General features: G+C 37.9%; 1 protein-coding gene across 2 annotated transcripts in view; it reads left to right on the top strand.

Moving 5' to 3' along the window:
* LOC129611506 (uncharacterized) overlaps positions 1-20,397 on the top strand; it is a 42,903-nt gene extending 22,506 nt beyond the window's left edge. For both annotated transcript variants that reach the window (XM_055524685.1, XM_055524686.1), the window contains exons 2-6: positions 17,368-17,521; positions 17,583-18,847; positions 18,904-19,231; positions 19,299-19,592; positions 19,674-20,397. In XM_055524685.1, the coding sequence (XP_055380660.1) occupies positions 17,441-17,521; positions 17,583-18,847; positions 18,904-19,231; positions 19,299-19,592; positions 19,674-19,931 (2,226 nt within the window). In that variant the 5' untranslated portion in view covers positions 17,368-17,440 and the 3' untranslated portion in view covers positions 19,932-20,397. The remainder of the gene's footprint in view (positions 1-17,367; positions 17,522-17,582; positions 18,848-18,903; positions 19,232-19,298; positions 19,593-19,673) is intronic.
* The last annotated feature ends 407 nt before the right edge of the window (positions 20,398-20,804 follow it).

Raw genomic sequence — 20,804 nt, 5'->3', positions numbered from 1 at the left:
TTGCGTATATAAGGCTAAATAATAATCCAATTTTGTTGAAGTTTATTATTTAAACTCGATGTGTCAGAACAATGGATCTATAAATTTTAAAAATATCAGGGCTAGCAAACCATATCCATATCTACATTTTTTACCATATCTGCAGAACAAATTGAAGGAATTTCTTGAAATTTAATATTTCAATTCCAGTTGCTGCCGAAAATTACTGGTGAAGCTTTCAGTGGATTTTGATGGCACAAAATGAAATTCTACTAATGGAAAAATTTACACTTTTTAGTTATGTTAGCCAGAAGCTTGTGAACTTCCTTAAAATTGAAATTGCGCTCAAAATGCACTTTCATAATGTTCTGTAACACTTTCGCTTCGTTAGGGTAGCGTCCCTTTAAAGGATACACATAGACCATCAAGGCCCGTTGTGGCACCGCCGGATCCTTTCTTTTGCGCCCCTCGTTCGGACAAGCCGGAGCTCCTCACAAATCAGCCAAGATCCCTAATATTTACATCGGCTAAATTCGCAGCACAAACGAAAAAGTAGGACATAATAAACCTCTGCTTAAAGTTCGCCAGAACCGGACATGGGCACAGAAAGTGGGTCATCGTTTCTCCCCTCCCTTGTCAAGGCAGCTCCTACAAAGATTGCTTGCCGGACGGCCAATCCTTCTCGCATGTTCGCCAACCAGACAATGGCCCGTCAAAAGCCCTATCACAGCACTGATATCTCCCCCTCGAAGAGATTTTAAGTACCCTGTGCGATGCAACTCTAGCTTTGGCTACAGCTTCTTTGTCGCGTTACACTTTGTTCCATTTGCCTATCTGAGATTGGTTCGCTCCAGTGACGCCTTGCGTAGCAGCAGCTTATGGTGCTTACAAGCATTTCCACATTCTCCTTTCCAGGGAGAATCCCGATGGTTGTCTCATGTCTCGCAAGCTCGTCTGCTTTCCAATTCCCCGGAACACCACTGTTTTTGGTAGCCCAAACCAAGTTTATCTAGAACTGCCTCACCATCTCGTTCAGAGATGACCCGCAGTGCAAGACCGTGCTGGATGCAGAGACCTCAAATTCCAAAACCCTTACCGCAGTCTGGCTATCCGTGAAGATACTGACTTTACCAGATATCACACTGCCGCCAACCCAGCGCAGAACCTCCTCAATCGCGGCCAGCTCTGCCTATAAGACACTCCAGTGATCCGGTAAACGGAATCGGTCAAAATCCAGCTGCTCAGAATAGACTCCCCCACCTACCTTGTGGCCAAGTTTGGATGCGCCGGTATAAAAATGGACGAACTCGCCCCCCAAAACCGCTTTCGTTCAATCTAGTTCCTGGTGAATGAGAACACAGGAGAAACAGAATCAAATGTCCTCAGTCCGCAAGAACGGAAGCATTTCCCCTCGCGACACATGTCCGCTGAGATGCGGCCATGAGTTGTACTGCAGATTCCGCAGCCATCTGCCGGTCGAGTATATCTAATGGCGGCAAAAGGAGGAAGATCTCAAGAGCCTCGGTAATGGTGGAGAATAACACCCCAAAGATACACACCATCGCCATTTTTTTAATTTTGCTTATCAGTTTAAAGTTCGCAGCTTTTCGGAGTGCTGGCCACCATACCAGAGCATCGTACATCAGAATCGGTCTCACGACCGCTGTGTATAACAACTTTAGGTCTGTGGATCCACCTCTATCCGTTGGCGCTTGTACATCAGTAAAGCGCAATAGTTGCTTTTCTTACTCTCTCCATAATGTTAGACTTCCAGTTCATTTTTGAATCAAGAATTAGACCCAAGAACCTAGCCTCCCTGCTAAAGATTAAGCGGATTTCATTAACTTCCGGTGAAGTAATGCTCGGTATCTGGTATTTCCTACTAAAAATAAGGAGGTCCGTTTTTTGTGGGTTGGTAATCAGTCCACAGCCAATAGCCCAGTCAGAGACAAGGTTTAAAGCCCTCTGCAGTAACCCTGCCAACGGAGCACTCAATGCGCAGACCGCCAAAGGTAACCCTGACGGTTCTGCCTGACAGCATTTACCCTATCATGGCCCCTAGTTAGCCCAGAATTGAAGACTCCGACAGCGCGTGAGCGATAGCCCGCGGCCAGACATTGTTGAAGGCGATTTCAATATCTAGAAAGGCCATTCTGTACTTTTTACATTCGAAAGACCTTTCGACATATTGTATCAAAAAGTGGAGAGCCGTTTCAATTGATACTCATATTGTGCCGGAGATATCAACGTCGGTTTAAGCTTGCTCCTAATGTTTACATCTATCAATCAGATGGTGCTCTGGTGAACTTAGCGTTGTTGAATTGAGTTCTAGATTTTTTCCGAAGGGCATTTAATTCTTTGGAAAACCACTGTGGTTTCGGTTTGTCTCTTATATGAGTTAGAGGGCTTGCAACCCTAGACCATACAGTCGAGGTCCGCAGGCGTCCTAGGACGCAAAGGGACTCCGGTCGCCAAAAGATCGCTTAACAAATCTCCGATATTTGACCAGTCACTCCCCCTTCGGTTCCTGAAAGTCAGGCTAGCATTCTGAGTAGCAGCAAATTCAAATTCTAATTAGCGATGATCAGAGAAGCAGGGCTCTTGTAATACCTTCCAGTTCCTGACCAAGCCAGCAATAATTTGATAGGCAAGGATTATATCTCTAATCTCCTGCCGATTTTTAGTGATAAAACTGGGCTCTGAGCCCCTATTACACAGTGTGAAATTAGTACTTAGGGTAAACTCAAAAAGCGACTCACCTCTTGGATTCGTGTCCCAGCTCTCCCAGATCATGTGATGTGCGTTGAGATCGCTTGTCAGCTTGAGCTTGACGTATCAACCTTGATCTCCGCATGCCGACCTTGATCTCCGCATAAGTGATATGGGCTTGGGTTCTCTTTCATGATCTGGGGAAATTTCCCAAATCGACCTTCTACTAGTTTTATTCTGAAATCCTGCCATCATCATGCTCCTTGTTGAGATTCTTGTTCCACCTTTAGTATAATGCTAGTGCTCTTCGCATTTTTTTGCCAAACTCTGGTTTTAGTGCTGCATTCGCTTTCTGCGAAGTCTCAGCTTTACTTCGCGGAACTGGCTTTGCGAATTTTCTTCCCGACTTTTTGTGAGTACCGGACTCATCAACGTTTTTATTCTTATACTTTTCCATTCTGTTCCCACGAGTTGCAGTAAAAGGAAGTCCATTTAGGCAGAGATCCGATATACTTGATAAGGCTAGGGGTCGTATGACACCTTTTTCAAGCCCAGGTGAGTTCGGAATGATAAGATTTACTAGGAGGGATATTTTTGGGAAAAGGTTGGTATATCTTGATTTCAGGTTTCACCTGAAGATGAATCCCGAGACTCCATGACCCTATTTGGCTTCTACACCGCGGCGAAAATGTACTATTAAAAATAAAAATATAGTATTTCTGGTTTTTTATAGTAGCACTTTTTTACGGATGCTATTAAACAAAACACCAACTAAAAATATTTAATTATTAGGTATGCATATAACAATAAAACATAAATTCTAAACATATGTAGGTTTAGAAAATTTTTACTAAACTAATTTTAATTTTTAACGAGAACAAACAGAGTTCTCGTTATACAGAGTTTTTAACAAGAACAAACAGAGTGCCCAACTCTGTGATACCCGTACGAATTTGTTATTCAATATGGGAATAAAAATGCCATAGCTGAGTATGGGACAGACTATGACTATATTAATTAATGCAAAATTTCAGTACTGTGTTTTCAATATTTTCTAAGATATCACCAAACTACTATTGAAGTTGTATGGCAGCTACCAGAAAGAACCAAGCAATTTTAACGAATTTCATTAAGCACATTGGTCCTACTAATAAATTCGTTTGTGTGAAATTTCAATACCATAACTCTTATAGTTTTTGAGATATAACCAAATAACTTTTGAAGTTGCACGGCAGCTACCAGAAGGAGCGAAGCAATTTCAACGACTTTTACTAAACAAATAGTCCCTACTAATATATTCACTCGTGTGAAATTTCGATGTCATAGTTTCTAAGATATAATCAAACAACTTTTGAAGTTGTATGGCAGCTACCAGAAAGAGTCAAAACATTTCAACGACTTTCATCAAGCACAGTGGCCTTACTAATATATTCGCTTGTGTAAAAGTTCAATACCATAGCTTTTACAGTTTCTGAGATATAGCAAAAAAACCTTTAGAGTTGTGCGGCAGCTAGCAGAAGAAGCCAAGAAATTTCAACGACTTTCGTCAGACACATTGGCCCTACTAAAATATTTGTAAATATAGTTTCTGAGATACAGTCCAATAAATTTTGAAGTTGTATGGCAGCTACCCGAACCAGTACCTCGATAATGTCCAATTTAAATACGGTTCTTGTACTACTACAATAAATCATTTGTGGGAATTTGGTGAATTTAGCTCAATTAGTTGTTGAATTATCGCTGGGACGGACGGACGGACAGACAAAGATAAATCAAATCAGAATTCGACGCTGATCAAAAACATACACTTGAGACTATATCCCCGAGCATTATTTCTTAGCGTTACAAACGGTGAGACAAATTTAGTATACCCTTCGAACATACGTTCGCACGGGTATAAAAATACTAACTTTGTAAAAAAATAAAATTATATTTTCCTTAATTAATTTTTGAAAATCGTTTAAAAATCTTTCGAAAACTTACTTTCTTAAAGTAAGTTTTCGAAAGATTTTTAAAGTAAATTTATATAGAGAAATCCATTATACATAATTTAAATAACATTATAAACTAAATGAAGAAGTGACATAGCTCTTTTTTTCCATGTTCTTAAAACGCCAATTTTTAAGAAAAATTAAAGTCAGAATATTGAAAATTGAGAAGTGTAGAAATAGTAGTCAACACTTGCACAAAACTAACAAAAGGCATTGTTTATTATTTTTATCTATAAGTTACTTTTATTCAAATTACATGTACACAAAATGTTATAACATAAAATATGTCACACAAATATCAGATCCTTAGTAAACCAAAAAAGTTGTTTTGATATTTTCATTACCGACCGCATTGTGGTTTGATAACAAGGTAACGAATTTTCCATATCGAGTTTTCTGTGAGAACACACTTCTCCTTAGTAGGGAAGTGTAAATAAACTAATTTTATTAACCTGTCTCTCTATTAGTCTGTCTGTGGGCGCACCCTTGTATCTCAAGTTTGGCTGAACCGATTTTGATGAAATTTTATATGTAAATTTATTTCGACTGTGGCTCAGTTGGTCAACTTTTGGGATTCGGACTTGCAACAACAACATCCAGAACCGGAGTTTTTAGCGGGCCTGTTCAACATTTTTGATCATTTTGAAGAAAATATTCAACAGTTTTCATTGAAATTTAATATTATATAAGCTTCATTCGACCGTTCGCCGGACGAATATACACTTTTGTGTATATAAACAGAAAGTATCAACTAATTTCAGTCAAATTTAATATTTAAATTCGAGGAGTCGAAACAATGAATCTATAAATTTTTTGAAAATTATTTGGATGGCATAGTAATTGCATTTCAGCCGACTGAGGTGTCTTCTTAGCCTGCAGTGACCCGTCAAAATGCCGGTGAGGACTCTCACCTGTTCTTGCCCATCCCTATAATTTTCTTAAATCGGTTCTGATCACGATCTCCCAGCAGCTCCTTGGCTTGCCGCAGCCCCGGAAGACTTCTCCAACGCTCCGAGCGCTTTTTTTCTGATTTCTTCCTTAATTCCCAACGAATTGCGGCCTCTTTTCCTTCCACACGCACATGGTCCGGCACGCAACACAGTGTGAGCCGGTTGCATCTGCCCAACTCATTGAGCTTCTCAAGACAACCCTATTCTGCTGCGGAGGATACTGAAAACGAGTGCAACGCTCCGATCGCAGCCCGGCTATTTGAGATAACCATTATTTCCCGTCGCCGATACCCCCTTTTCAGCATGAACCACATGCACATTTCAATGGCGTGCAACTCGGCCTGAAACACACTCGGAAAAGTTCTCATAGGTTCGGAGAATTTTGTTTTGCCCAAATACCTCCGCACCCGCCCCGTACTGGTTTTTGACCCATCTGCATACCATCTGATAACGCGTGTTTCCACTGGGCGATCTGAAAAGTCTCCCAGGCCCTCCTGTTACTCAGCAACGAGGCAACATTTTTCTTGAAGTTGTACCTCCTTACAATGTCGTCTTTTGTTACCCTTACTAAAGGGTTTAGTCCCAAAATCACCTCCATTGCCGCCGTTGGACAAGTTCTCATAGCCCCTATGATGCAGACGCATGCGAGTCTCTGCAATCGTTCCAGGTTCTTTCTAGCCGTACTAAGAGTCACCCTTCTTGCCCATGCCACTGCTCCATAAGTCAGGAGCGGAACGACCATAATGGTATTTATCCAGAACATGCCAGACGGGAGCACGCCAAACGACCTGCTCGAGATGGCCCTGCAAACCATAAGTCGCCGCATTGCCCGTGTACATACAGTTTCCTCGTGACTTCGCCAAAAAAGCTTGGACTCAAATACCACTCCTAGGTATTTAACCTCGATTTTCTCTCTACAACCGTTCCGCATACGTGAACTTTGCGCAGATGCACCAGCTTCCTTTGCTTTCAATCGTCTTATGAGAAGTGTTGTCGAAAGCCGCCTCGATATTCAAGAACGCGCATAGCACCACCTCTCCCTGTTATGTTCCGCCCGGGCATAATTATCAACTATTTTTTCCATCGTCTTTATTAAGAACGATGTGAAGCTAATCGGTCTGAATGACTTGGCCACAATGTCCCTTCTTCCCACTTTGGGAATAAGGAGAACCCTAGGCACCCCCCAGAACTCGGGAATGTATTCGAGAGCCAAGTTTAGAAAGGCATAATTGGCTTCAGCTCCCGCTGCAGAAGTGCTGGTGATATCCCATCCTTGAAGGGCTGGAAAGTTCCAACAGTCCACTTTATCCTTTCCTCCGTAATTATGCGTGCAGTCCTCTGGCTATCCTCAGGACGTGGTGTCCTGCATTCCCAAGCCACGGATCCGACATACGGAGTACTGCCGGCGAAATACGCCTCCAGGAGGAAAAGAGGCCTTTGCTCCTCGTTCTCTGTGTAGCCGCCGTCCGGCCTCCTTAAAGAAACAGTCACTGGCATCCTGTCTACAGCCAGGGCCCTGTACGGCCTCGCCGTCACCGGCGTCTCAGCCACAGTTGTAACCGAGGCCCCCGACAGTTTTATCTCCAGGTATCTTTCCCAGTTTGTCCGCCTCGGATTTCTGAAAGAAGATTTCTCCTCCATCAACCCACCCAGACAAAACCGCATGATTCTATGATCTGACACAGAAACCTCTCCTGACACTTTCCAGTTCGGGGACCAGAAACCCCACATTCGGACTGCCGAATGTGAAATCCAGTACCCCCTCTCTAACCGTAGTTATAAAAGTTGGGACATTCCCTACATTAAATATTTTTAGGTTTCCTTTAACTACAAATTCTAATAAAGACTTACCTCTAGTGTTGGTGTCGCTGCTTCCCCATGCAACGTGATGCGCATTCGCATCACACCCCATGATGAGTGACCACCTTTTCCTATTGCACTGCTCCACTAGCCTCCGTACCTCCGGTGGTGGAACGGATGCTCCATCCCCCGCAGAGTACGCTGATCCGAGCACTATCTCCAAGTCGTTGCCCCCAACATCCATGCGAGCCCTGACTGGTGTGAGGTCCCTTTTTATGTACTCTGAAAGTAGAATAAAGTTAATATTTTTTCTAATTAGAATGCAGGTCCTGGAATCCCATACTCTCTAATTTACAGTGCATCTCTAATTTACAGTCCTTTGGTCTGCATCCTGTATGCAGAGGACACCTGTATCTTGGCTATGCCCAGATGTTCCTTGATGAACATCCCTGCCAGAACAGCCGAAGCTTCTCTGGCGTGGTGGACATTCGCCTGGACGGGTGATCTTCCCCTGCCATCGGGACTCAGGTGGGTTAGCTCCAGATCTAACACCATCTCCTCTGTCGTTAATCAAGGAAGACGCCCCTCCTCCCGGGTTTCGTATCCTTTGGAAAGACTCGCCGAGGATTCCACTAACTCCGTTCTTTCGAGATGCCCCATTCAGAGACCGCGTACAGGGATTTTCCCGAACCGGTACCGCAGAAGGCCTCCGCGGAAGAGTCATCGAATCCTATTCGCTGTCCCATCAGCTTCCACACCCGAGTGTGTATTCCCCCGTTCTGGGGCAGGAAGATGGGCAGCGTTTTTTCCCATTCTTGGCCTCCGCTCCTGGAAACGAAGACGGTGATTACGCAATGCTTGGGGATACCATCTCCTTTCTTTTCTATCACTTCCGGTCCGCACCATGAGCCCAGAACTGGCGCCTGCTTGATCAGCCATTCCGCTGTCTCCTCATTTGCACAATCGACGAGTACCATCCAGGGTTTAAAATATATTCCTTCAAATTGGATGATGTTGCTCCAACCTTTAGCCACCCCGTCGGTTATCGCCTCCACCAGCTCGGTGAGTTCCTGCTGGGTCAGCATTATGGAGGGGTATTCCTTTGACAAAACTACCACCTTCACAAGTTTGTCGGCCGCGGCATAGATCGTGCCGGGCTCCGTTTTCGAGGCGAAGGGTATAGGGTGCATTCCCATACTCCTCATTTTAGCCGTTTTCCTTCTTTTGGCCTGCTCTTCTTGGGGTGTCAGGAACTGTCGTCCGCGCTTGCCCCCCTGAACCAGTGTAGCTAAGTCTCCAATAGGCCTCTTCTTTTCCTCCGCCAGTTTCTTGGCCTCATCATGTGATTTTCCCTGCTTCAGGAAGCGCAGGTACCATCTGACACCTGCACCGCTGAGTCCTCGTCACTAAGGTCATTATACTCTCTGAGGTGACCCGCTATCAGAGACACTTCGTTCGCGGTAGCCAATATACCAACTAGTTGACCAGGCACGAGTCGTGCAACACCTTTGGATTGGGGGGCAATTTATTGAAGGTAAGCTTAAGCCGTTACTTAGTTCTCTTAGTTTCTCTTAGTTTCCAGGCCTCACTTTCGACCTTGTCGGCATGGTTACACCTGCCACACACTACAGAGTTGTGGTATCCGCCGACAACGCTCCCAAGATGATTGACCCTACTTCAGCCCCTTCACCACGACAAAGTGGAATCCTATCGAAGGAGTTTATTATGTTTAGTTAGGGTGTTCATTGTTTCCGTAATTTTATTTACCGTGTCTTACAAAACTGGATTTATGTTTACTTGTTAGTCGTTGCCAATCTGCATATTTTATCAAACAATAATAGATGCGTTTGCTAACAAAAGTTCGTATAGTGTGAAAGTTCGGCAGTATGAAGTGATGCATTTAGTCATAGGTTTAGGAGTTTGTAGAATATGTATTAAATGTAGTTTGTTATTTTGAATAAAGTCAACTGCAAGCTTCAACGAATATTATTTCTAAGATTTTTTTTACTCTTTATAAATTGCCTTATTGTTGAATTTTTAATAATTATTGCCTAATATTTTATAAAGTTTTGGTTTAAACTTTATATCAAATTCGAAATCTTTGCGGATTTAGGGAAAATTTTGGGAAATTTGTAATTTTTCACGTTTTTCGAACTATAAATTTCATTTTAAAAGAGATAGGTATTTGAAGTAAGAAAGCTTCACTTGAATTTTGAATAATTCAATCGAACAACTGAAATACCATTGAACGTCATCCTACTAACATTGTAACTAGACTACTGTGAGAAATGTATTTTCATATTGTGCCTTACCAACCTTATTGTTCTTATAATGGAAAACAGTTGTCTCTTATTTTATGAGAGTTGGTGATTTCATGGTAAAATGTTTAAAAATGCCCCCACAAGAAGTTGCGGTTGTTTTAATCGTGACAGCAAAGAAATTCGTCCTTTGAACTCAAAATTTTTTTATATGCTCAAAAGCGGTTAGTGTGTGATTTAATTTTAAATATCTAATTTTTTTTTCACTTGGAAAGTCTACTTTTTCCTCTATTTGGATCGATAATTCTTTGCAAATTTTAATATTAAATATATATTCGAATTTTTTTACCATATTACTCTCTGCACGTCGCAGGTGGCCATTTAAATTTGTATGGCTTGGTTTGTTAAAGCCTAGAAGTCTGGTTTGCTTATTTGTCTGTTCAAAATGCCTTTTATGAGCAGTTGTATTTATTTATGTGTTCTTTCTTTGGTAGCTCAGTTTTGGAATAATTTAACAGAACTTACTTCACGCATGTGTTAAATATTCTTTGTTCAACATTATCTGCTAAATGCCAGCTTAGCAAACTTCAATCTATAGAGGTTGGGTTAACTGTATTGATTCGGACTAACTTGGTTTTTCTCGCCCTAATATGCCCCTTGGTGGGGCTTCTGTGTGTCGTATTGTTTCTTCCAGACCTATGTTCAAGAGTATTGGGAAAAGGGACAGTTATATCAGCGGTGATTCATTCCAGTTTTTAAGGATAAAAATCAGGGAGGTGGACATCTAGGAGTAGTGTTGGAAGGTAAAAAATCGTATGAAAATTGGTATAATTGTAACAATTCATGTAAGTAAAATTTTCTGTGCTTGTAAAAGACGACTCAAAGAAAAATACACTTGTATTGATTTGAGTCTTACATTTTTTCTTATTACAGTCGTCTTTCTTACAGCAATCGCAAAACTTATTTATATAAATTATCACTTGGCCCTAAAATCGACGCATGTGGCATGAAAGTTATGTAATACAACATAGTGTACATATTACAACGATTTAGCATAATGCAACAAAAAAAAATTTAATATGGTCTGCACAGATTTCAGACCAACCGCAATGTGTATTATCTATTCAAGTAGTAGTGTTACAAAAGATTCTAAAAATTCCTTTTGAATACTTTTTCCCAATTTGAATATGAAATTTCAAGAAATTCCACCAATTAGTTCTATAGATGTGGTAAAAAACGTAAAATCGGCCCCCGATTTGGTTTTCGAGCCCTGATCTTTTCAAAAATTTATAGATTCTTTATTTTAGTAATCCAAACTTATATATTAAATTTCAACAAAATTAGGTGATTAATTCTCCTTATATGCGCAAAAATGTAAAATTGGCACGCGAAAACGTCCAGCTGCCGAGGTCTGATATATCCCAAAAGTAAATCAAACCATGCCATAGTCCAAATGAACTTACATATAAAATTTCATTAAAATCGGTTCAGCCGCACTTGAGATACACGCGCACACACACAGACAGTCAGACAGGCAGACCGACCTCTCTCTAAAACAGTTTATTTACACTTCCATACTATGGAGAACTACGTTCCTACCGAGAACCCGATATGCAAAATTTGATGCCCTCATACAACCTCCCTTATTGTATGCATTTGAGGTCGGTAATAAGAAATAGCGGACATATTTAAGATAAGGTTCTTTTAAAATTTGTAAAACGTATTATACATACATACGCCAGTATAAATTCCATATTATACATACTAAACCAAAAAAAGCGTGTGAATATTACGTTTGTATGAAAAATATATTTTTTTTTTTTTTTTTTTTTTTTTCTTAAATAAATGTTTTATTTGAACATTTATAACATTATAATCTAGTCACTTATGACTAACAAATAATTTTATTCTGACTCTAATTTGCTAAGGATTACATAAAGTTAAGTATGATGTACATTTACATTTACTTAATTATTTCTATTTCTAAACTACGTTACTAGTTCGTGTGGTTTAGTTCGTTTTAATCTTCTAACCATGTCAGAGATGTCAAGGAGCTGGATTGCTTCGACATTAACATGTTGATGTAGCCTTCTTTCGTGACTTTGTGCGAATTTCCTAATTTCGTTCTTTACTGATTCCACTTTCAGGTCCCGATGGATGTCATCATTACGTATATACCATGGTGCATCAACTATATGTCTCAAAACTTTGTTTTGAAACGTTTGAATTATTTGTATGTTGCTATTTTTGGTACAACCCCATAGTTGTATACCATAGGCCCACACAGGTTTTAGGACCTGTTGATACAATAAAAGTTTATTGTATGTCGATAAGTCGGAATATCTTCCTATTAGCCAGTACATTTTCTTGTAGCGTATCATTAATTCATCCTTTTTCTTTTTTACGTGCTCTTTCCAGCGTAATTTAGCATCGAGTGTCATGCCCAAGTATTTGGCCTTATTTTCATGCGGAACAATTGCGTCATTAATATAAATAGGTTTATAATCTATTCTTTTATTAGTGAAATCAACATGAATTGATTTGGTTTCATTCAGCTTCAGTCGCCATTTTTTCGTCCAAGCCTGTACTTTATTTAATGCCCTTTGGAGTTTTTCAGTTGACTCGTCATTATTTATGCCTACGGAGATAACTACAGTATCATCAGCAAACGTTGCCACTGTGTTTTCTTCTGGTGTTGGAAGATCGCTAGTGTATAATAGATACAGGACCGGACCTAATACACTGCCTTGTGGGACCCCCGCTTCTATTATTTCCAAGTTTGAATACGCATCCTCCTGCTTTATTCTAAAGTATCGATTTGACAAATACGATTCCAGTATTTCTGAATATTGCACTGGCAGCATTTTTCTTAATTTATGTATTAAACCCACGTGCCATACTTTGTCAAATGCCTGTGCTACATCTAAAAATATTGCTGAGCATACTTTTTTCTCTTCCAAGGACTTTTCTATAACATTTACTATTCTGTGAACCTGATCAATTGTTGAGTGTTGGTTTCGGAATCCAAATTGATGATCTGGAATCAAATTTTTATTCTCTATAATTGGTTTTAACCGCTTCAACAGTAACTTTTCGAAGAGCTTGGATATAATAGGTAAAAGTGATATGGGTCTATAAGATGAAACTTCATGTGGGGGTTTACCAGGTTTTGATATCATAATCACTTCTGCAACTTTCCACAATTGAGGTACGTATTTCAACCGAAAAGAAGCATTTATAATATTTGTTAATTTTAGTACCGCTTTTCTCGGCAACTTTTTCAAGATTTCCCCAGTTATCAGGTCGAACCCAGGAGCTTTTTTTGTTTTAGTATTGTTTTTAATTTCGTTTAACACTTCTGCTACTGTAACAATACCAATATTATTATCCTCTTGTATTATAACATCATCAAACAACTCGTCATTTTGACTGTCTTGTTGTGTATATGTGATTTTGAGATGCTCTGCAAATTTATCAGCTTTTTCTTGATTGGTTTTGTACCAATTTCCCTGCTCTCCTCTGATTGGGGGAATTTGCTTTATAGGTCTCTTTAGTCTTTTTGTTGCTTTCCATAAAGAGTAATCAGTGCTTTTATCATGGGTAAGGTTACTAAGATAGACTCTAATCGAGTCATTTTTCAACTGTTTTATATCTCTCCTTAACCTTTGGGTCAAGTTATTCAGGCGTCTTTTATCGTTTGGATCTCGAGTCTGATGCCACTTTCTTCTTGCTTGTCTTTTAGCCCTGATCTGTTCTCTAACTTCAGCTGGATAGTTATTACCTTGCAATCTTGTTTTAATTTCAGGAGTGTTACTCCATGCTGCTTTCTGAATATTTGTTACTAGTTTCTCTACTTCCGCATCAATTTCTTCTTTAGTCCTTATTGCTACAGACATGTCAATTCTTTGTTCAACATCTATTTTAAATCCTTCCCAGTCCGTGTTTTTATTAACTAAAATTGGATTGCACTCTTTTTGGATCAGGTTTTCGCTTAATGTTAGCATTATAGGGGTATGATCAGAGTCCAAGTCATATCCTTCTTCAATTTTTATATAATTACTTGTTATATGTCTTGTTATAAAAAAGTCGATTAAATCAGGGATTTTGTTGGGATCGGTGGGCCAATACGTTGGCCTGCCTGTTGAAATAGGTTCACATTGACCCTCTTTGATTGCCTTGTATAATTCCTTCCCCTTGGAAGTTGTTAATCTAGATCCCCATGCAGTATTTTTTGCGTTAAAATCTCCGCCTACAATAAACCTATCTCCAAGAAGTTCAAAGAACTCCGAGTATTGCGATTTCTTCAACGAATACCTTGGGGGGGAGTATATACTTGCTATTATTACAGGGTACTTTTTTGTTTCAACGCGTACCACACTCGCTTGTATTTCCTCTGTTTCAATCTTCATAACTGGATTATGTTTTATGCTTTTTCTTATTATTACTGCACTACCACCTCTAGCTGAATTCTGTGGGTGAGTTGCATGGTAAGTTTCGTAGTTTCTAAGTTTAAAGTAGCTATTTTTGACAAGATGTGTTTCTGAAATAAGGCACACATCAATGCTTTCTATATCTAGGATTGCCTGCAATTCGTTTTTACGCCGGAGCAATCCATTAGCATTCCATGCTATTATTTTGAGTGTGTTGGCCATTGTTATGATTTGTACTTTTGTATGGCGCCTTTTTTACCATACTCCAGACTTTCAAGTCTCTTACCAAACTGATTCAGTTGTTCCATCATAAGTTGTAACGACTGATGTATGTCAACACTCTGCCGAGTATTTTTATCCTTAGATGTTCCAGCTTTTACAACATTAGCATAGCTGTTCTTTGTAGTTGAGGCTTTTGTATTTGTATTATCTGTTATCATATTTTTTTGTTGATTTTTGTTACTATTTTCGTTTTCATTTAAGTTGATTTTACTTTTATTAAACTTTTTTTGCTGTTCGGGCTTATTTCTTAATTTTTGCAATTGTTTGACTACGATGCAACCCCTGTAGCTAGCTGGATGTGCCCCCCCACAGTGTACACATTTTGGTGGTTGATCTTTTGGTTTTTTGCAGTCTTGGGTAAGATGCTTTCCTCTACACTTGACACATCTTGGGTCTTTAGAACAGTAACTTTTTGTGTGCCCAAAATCTTGACATCTCTTACATTGTACTATGAGTTTATTCTTTTTTAGTGCCACAATTTTTACTACCGAGCTCATTATTCTGTCAATTTTGTAAATTTTATTTATGTCTTCTTTTGGGTCAAATGATAGCAGGAACATGTTCAAAGGTTTCTTATCTTTAAAACTTTGTTTATTTACTACTTCCAAGATCTTATAGCCTCTGTTTAGTAGATTAACTTTAATGTCAGTAGGGTGATAGGATTGATGTAACTTCAACGCCATTACTCTGATAGGTCTTTGCTGTTTATTTTCGTACGAATACCATGGATACTTCCCTTGCACTTTATCTCTAATTTTTTTAAAGGTTTCAGCCTGCAGAGAATTGATTTTGACTTTGCTATTATTCAGTAACTTAATACTGTATGTATCCTTTGGAACATCTTCGAGCATAAGTTCTAGTACGGTAAAGTTTTCGACCCCTTCCAATATTATAGGTGGCGGAGGTGGAGGTTTCTTTATACCTGATTGCGGCTTTTCTACAGTAGTTTTTTGTTTTGTATTACTCGTTTCTGCCTTTTCATTTTCTTTTTTATTTCTAACTCTTATCCATTCTGTTTCCCTAGCGAGTTCCTCTTCATCTGTGTAATATTCAATTTTATCTTGCCCAACGTCTGAGTTGTTCGCACTTTCTATATTTACTTTGTTGACTCCTGTTTGAATCTTTTTAACTACTACTTCAGGAGAGTTTTTTGCTTTTCTTTTTTTTGCAGCCCTTTTTATCATTGCTGTCTTGACAGAGTTGTTATCTGTTTCATATTCAGAAGAATTGCATTCGCTAGAATCAAGCCTCTTCTTCCTGTTTTCTGAAATTGTAGCCTTTAGTGTACTATTTTCGGCTTTCAATAGTTTAACTTCTTTTTCAAGATCCTTAATACGGTCTAGGTAAGATGCCGACGCCATTTTCCATTTATTTAACGAGTCTTCGATATCCTGTACTTTTGTCCGAAGGTCTTTATTTTCTTTGGCTAAGGAAGGGTCACTATTTTCAATTTGAGTTTTTTTGTAATACTTGTCATCGTCGAAAAACATGTTTTTATCCATCTCAGGAGCACTTTTTGGCGGTGATCTACTCAACATAACACTTTTTTTGAATGGATTATCGTTATTTTTTTGATAAATACTTAGTCCAGTAGCATTATCCATCACCTTGGCCTGGGACTCTACCAAGCGTGAAGAGCGGTCGCTGGATGCCGGTCCGTGGGAGCCCACTCGAGCACTCTCTGCACTTACCGGCTCTGGGGGTCCGAATCCCTGAGCAGTAACAATTTTTAAAATATATGAAAAATCCATTTTTGCATTTTTTTAACACATTTAACACGGTTTACTAGTAAAACTATGAGGGATGCTATATAGGTCAACATTATAGGTTAACATTAGGAAAATGCTATATAGGTTAACATTAAGCGCATCGAAAAAAAAAAATAACAAAAATTTTCGGAAAATTTCGAGTTTTTTCAAAAAAAAAAAAACATTCTGGTTTTGACTTTCTCTTATCTCAAAAACTGTGGCTAAATTAAATTCATTGTAAGACTGAAAATAAAGAGCAATCCGTCCCCTGTGAAAACAGCCTCCGATGGATACTTTATGTTGTATAGTTCCGAGTTTATAAACATTTATCGTTTTTAAACCTGCAGCTTGTCAAAGAATACAGAAAGAAATTTGTGTGCCAAGATTTTATAATTTTTTTTTTAAATACATATATATTTTATATTTTAAAATTACATTTCTAAACAAAATTTAAAAAAATTAAAAAAAAGTGCTTATTAGCTTCACTCTGGACATGTTTACAAAACTTCTACACCTTTGAAGATAGAAAACTGATACAAAATGTATGCAATCTTTAAAATACATTCGTATATGAATCAAACTTATTTTAATAATGCAAATAATAAATTTTTTTTTAAAAGCAGTATTTTCACTTGCTGGGGGGAAAAGTGCTACAATCAAAATATATCTATTATTATTTTGGCAAAAACGGTATTAAATTTTTCAGCAGGCTTAAAACCAGTTGGTTCTTCTGTTTTGGAAACGCTTCAGGTTTTATAAATTTAATCTAGTTCAATGTATTCATTTTTCGTGTATGAACCAAAATGCTCTTTCTTAGCCTTAACATATTCTAATTTGTCTTGAGTTGAAACACCCGTCGTTGATTAACTTATCAATATCAGGCTGAAGTTGCAAAGGATTCGCCGCAAGGCTATCATTACTCAGCGTAAAAATATTTTGTACAATTTGAAATTTAAATTACATTATGTATATATGTATATAGGAAACGAATTACGAAACAATAAGGTATAATCTAGCACATGGCAAGTGAACTAGTGTACTGGCAACAACGTTCTCAGAAAACAATTAATGTTACTCCGATAGCTTAAAATATTTTAAAAAGTTTTCTCTGTAAAATGATCTCTTTACAAAATTCTGTTTATTCTTTCTGACAGTCGAAAATTTATTTTAGTTAACATAACCCGAGATTAAAGTTTAAATTTATCTCTTGAATATTTTAGCGCTGGAGGTCTGGTGACGGCGGTATGCCCGGTGGTTATTAAAGGAAACGGATTATGGGTTGGATGGTCTGGTATGCATTTAAGTGATACTGAAGAAATCCCAGAATCAAATCCAAACGATCACACTCCAACAGCTGGTCTAAAATCAGCTCAAGTAAGTAAAATTATTTTGCCTTGTATAGTAGTTTTCAAAACGAGTTCATTTTGTATTTGAGGTTGTTTCTGTCAATATTGATCCCGAGGTGTTTGACAGTTATTACAATGGTTGCTGCAATAAAACTTTTTGGCCGCTTTTTCATTCTATGCCTGGGCGTGCTACATTTAGTGCCGATCATTGGCGTAATTATGTTAAAGTCAACAAACATTTTGCAACAAAAACCATTGATGCCCTTCAGAGGATTCACAAAAACAATAACCAAAGTGCCCCTATAGTTTGGATACATGATTATCATTTGATGTTGGCAGCAAATTGGGTACGTGAAGAAGCCGAAATAAAAAATTTATCCTGTAGAGTTGCATTCTTTTTGCATATACCTTTTCCACCATGGGACATTTTTCGTCTATTTCCATGGTCTGATATGGTACTTCAGGGAATGTTAGGCTGTGATATGGTAGGTTTTCATATTCAAGATTATTGTCTGAATTTTATTGATTGCTGTCAAAGAAATTTGGGATGTCGAGTAGATCGCAATAATTTATTAGTAGAACATGGTGGAAGGACTGTCCGTATTCGACCACTACCAATTGGAATACCTTATGATCGATTCGTTGAACTAGCCACGAAAGCACCAAAAGTTATCAAAACGAAACACAAAGTTATTTTAGGAGTTGATCGCCTAGATTATACAAAGGGCTTGGTTAATCGTTTAAGAGCTTTTGAAAAGTTGCTTGAAAAACATCCTGAACTTATAGGACGTGTTAGTTTATTACAAATTTCAGTTCCCTCAAGAACGGATGTAAAAGAATATCGCGAGCTTAAAGAGGAAATGGATCAGTTGGTTGGGAGAATTAATGGGCGTTTTACTAATGCAAACTGGGCTCCCATTCGTTATATTTATGATTATGTTGCTCAAGATGAACTAGCTGCTTTATACAGAGACGCTGCTGTCTGTCTTGTTACTCCATTAAGAGATGGTATGAACTTAGTTGCAAAAGAATTCGTTGCTTGTCAAATAAATGAATCACCTGGTGTCTTAATCATCTCGCCATTTGCTGGAGCAGGGGAAATGATGCATGAGGCTTTGCTTTGTAATCCATATGAAGTGAATGATGCTGCTGAAATTATTCACCGTGCTCTAACAATGCCTGAAGATGAAAGAGTTTTAAGAATGAACCGCTTAAGACGTAGAGAACAGCTTCATGACGTAGGACATTGGATGAGATGTTTTTTAAAAGCAATGGGAACTCTTGAACAAGATGATGTGGGGTCTACAGTCATGCAGCCAGTTTCAATTGATGATTTTGATCAATACTTATTGAAGTAAAAAAATACGTCATTCAGATTTATATGTATTAGAATTAACTTTTATAATCTAGGTACATCGGATATAACCACAAACTCGCTTTATTGCTTGACTATGACGGCACTTTAGCACCAATTGCTCCTCATCCTGATTTAGCTATCTTATCACCAGAAACAAGAAACATTCTATTTAAACTTTCAAATCATTCTGATTTATATGTAGCAATTATCTCTGGAAGAAATGTGGATAACGTAAAAAAAATGGTTGGAATCGACAAAATTACTTACGCAGGAAATCATGGCTTAGAGATTTTACACCCAGATGGTAGTAAGTTCGTTCATCCTATGCCAATTGAATGGGAAGAAAAAGTTAGTGAATTATCAAAGGCCTTGCAGGACGCTGTGAGTAGTTACAATGAAAATTTTAAAAGGTGCAACGCACATTATACTAAACCAAAATTTTTCTTAGGTATGTCACGATGGGGCTTGGGTAGAAAATAAAGGTGCAATTTTAACCTTCCATTATCGCGAAACCTCCCCAGAACTGAGATCACATTTGGTTGAACAAGCTAGGATTTTAATCTCCAAATCAGGTTTTAAGCCAGTTGAAGCCCACTGTGCTTTAGAAGCCCGTCCGCCAGTTCAGTGGAATAAAGGTCGTGCTTCAATTTACATTTTGAGGACAGCTTTCGGAGTAGATTGGACAGAGCGTATAAAAATAATTTACGTTGGAGATGATTTGACTGATGAGGACGCTATGGTGGTGAGATATTAGAACAATGCACAATCCTTTTTAATATTTTATTTAATAATTTTATTTAATAATTTTCAAAACTTTCCTTAGTCGCTTAAAGGTATGGCTAGAACATTTCGTGTAACATCATCTGATATTGTACAAACCGCTGCAGATCACCGTCTGCCGTCGACGGACTCAGTCTATACAATGTTAAAATGGATTGAAAGACACTTCATGGGACGCAAAGCTCGTGCTAATTCGCTGACATTCCGGAATAGAAAAGAAGATTGCGTTAAATCCCACATGTCTTATGACTCTCTTTCACCTTCATCCACAAATAATTCAATTGATTGCGATCATCTTTAGCGAACTAAGTACAAATCTAAATTTATGTATTAGAATGTGTATCTTTCGTGCAGTAAAACTTAAAATCGCTATCTTACATTTTAAATTACTTTTTACGGTAAATACTAAATTGGATCTATAGAGGGAACTATGTAAGGAGAGGTTTAATGATGCTATATGAAAAATATGGTTTAAGCAGCTTTATCTGAAAACATAATAAACAATGTAAACATAATACGTTATGTATGTAAAATATTGATTTAAAAAAACATGTAAAGTAAATTCTCTTTTATCAGAAGTTATAATTAAATTATTATGGAACGAATTTTTTATTGCAAATTTATAATTTGATAAAATCATATTATGACATAATTTGATAAGAACTTTGAATTTTCATAGTTTAAATGGTTTTATAAGAATTTGTATAACTTCTATAAAGGATATGTGTAAATACATATAGGTTGTATGTTTATATTACGTGTTCACACTTTTACTTTCACTTAAAATTTAGTTGTTTGTTTTTAAATTTTTATAAAATAAAATTTGATGTACATGAAATAAATTTATAATAGTATATATACTATTATTATTTGCTTTTTTAATTAAAAAATTTTACTCAATGCATCACTATGAACTTTTTTTGAAAATTATGTACAAATATGAATAAATGCAAGTCATGTAATGAGTATTTAGAGAACGCAATAAGAAACTGATTTCCGAAAATATTTTACAGCAGAGTGAATTAGAAGTACAATGTTCGTCAGTTAAACACTGTTTGTCTAAAGCTATAAACTTAATCTACACAAAATACAAATCTAAATCTTACGATACTGGCAACCATGAATTGTGTTATCAAATAATAAGTAGTTGCTTTTATTCCTCAATAAATAATGA

Source organism: Condylostylus longicornis, unplaced genomic scaffold, assembly GCF_029603195.1.
Source record: "Condylostylus longicornis isolate FDR11 unplaced genomic scaffold, ASM2960319v2 ptg000050l, whole genome shotgun sequence".
Taxonomy (NCBI): Eukaryota; Metazoa; Arthropoda; class Insecta; order Diptera; family Dolichopodidae; genus Condylostylus; species Condylostylus longicornis.
This window is presented reverse-complemented; position numbering and strand designations above follow the sequence as displayed.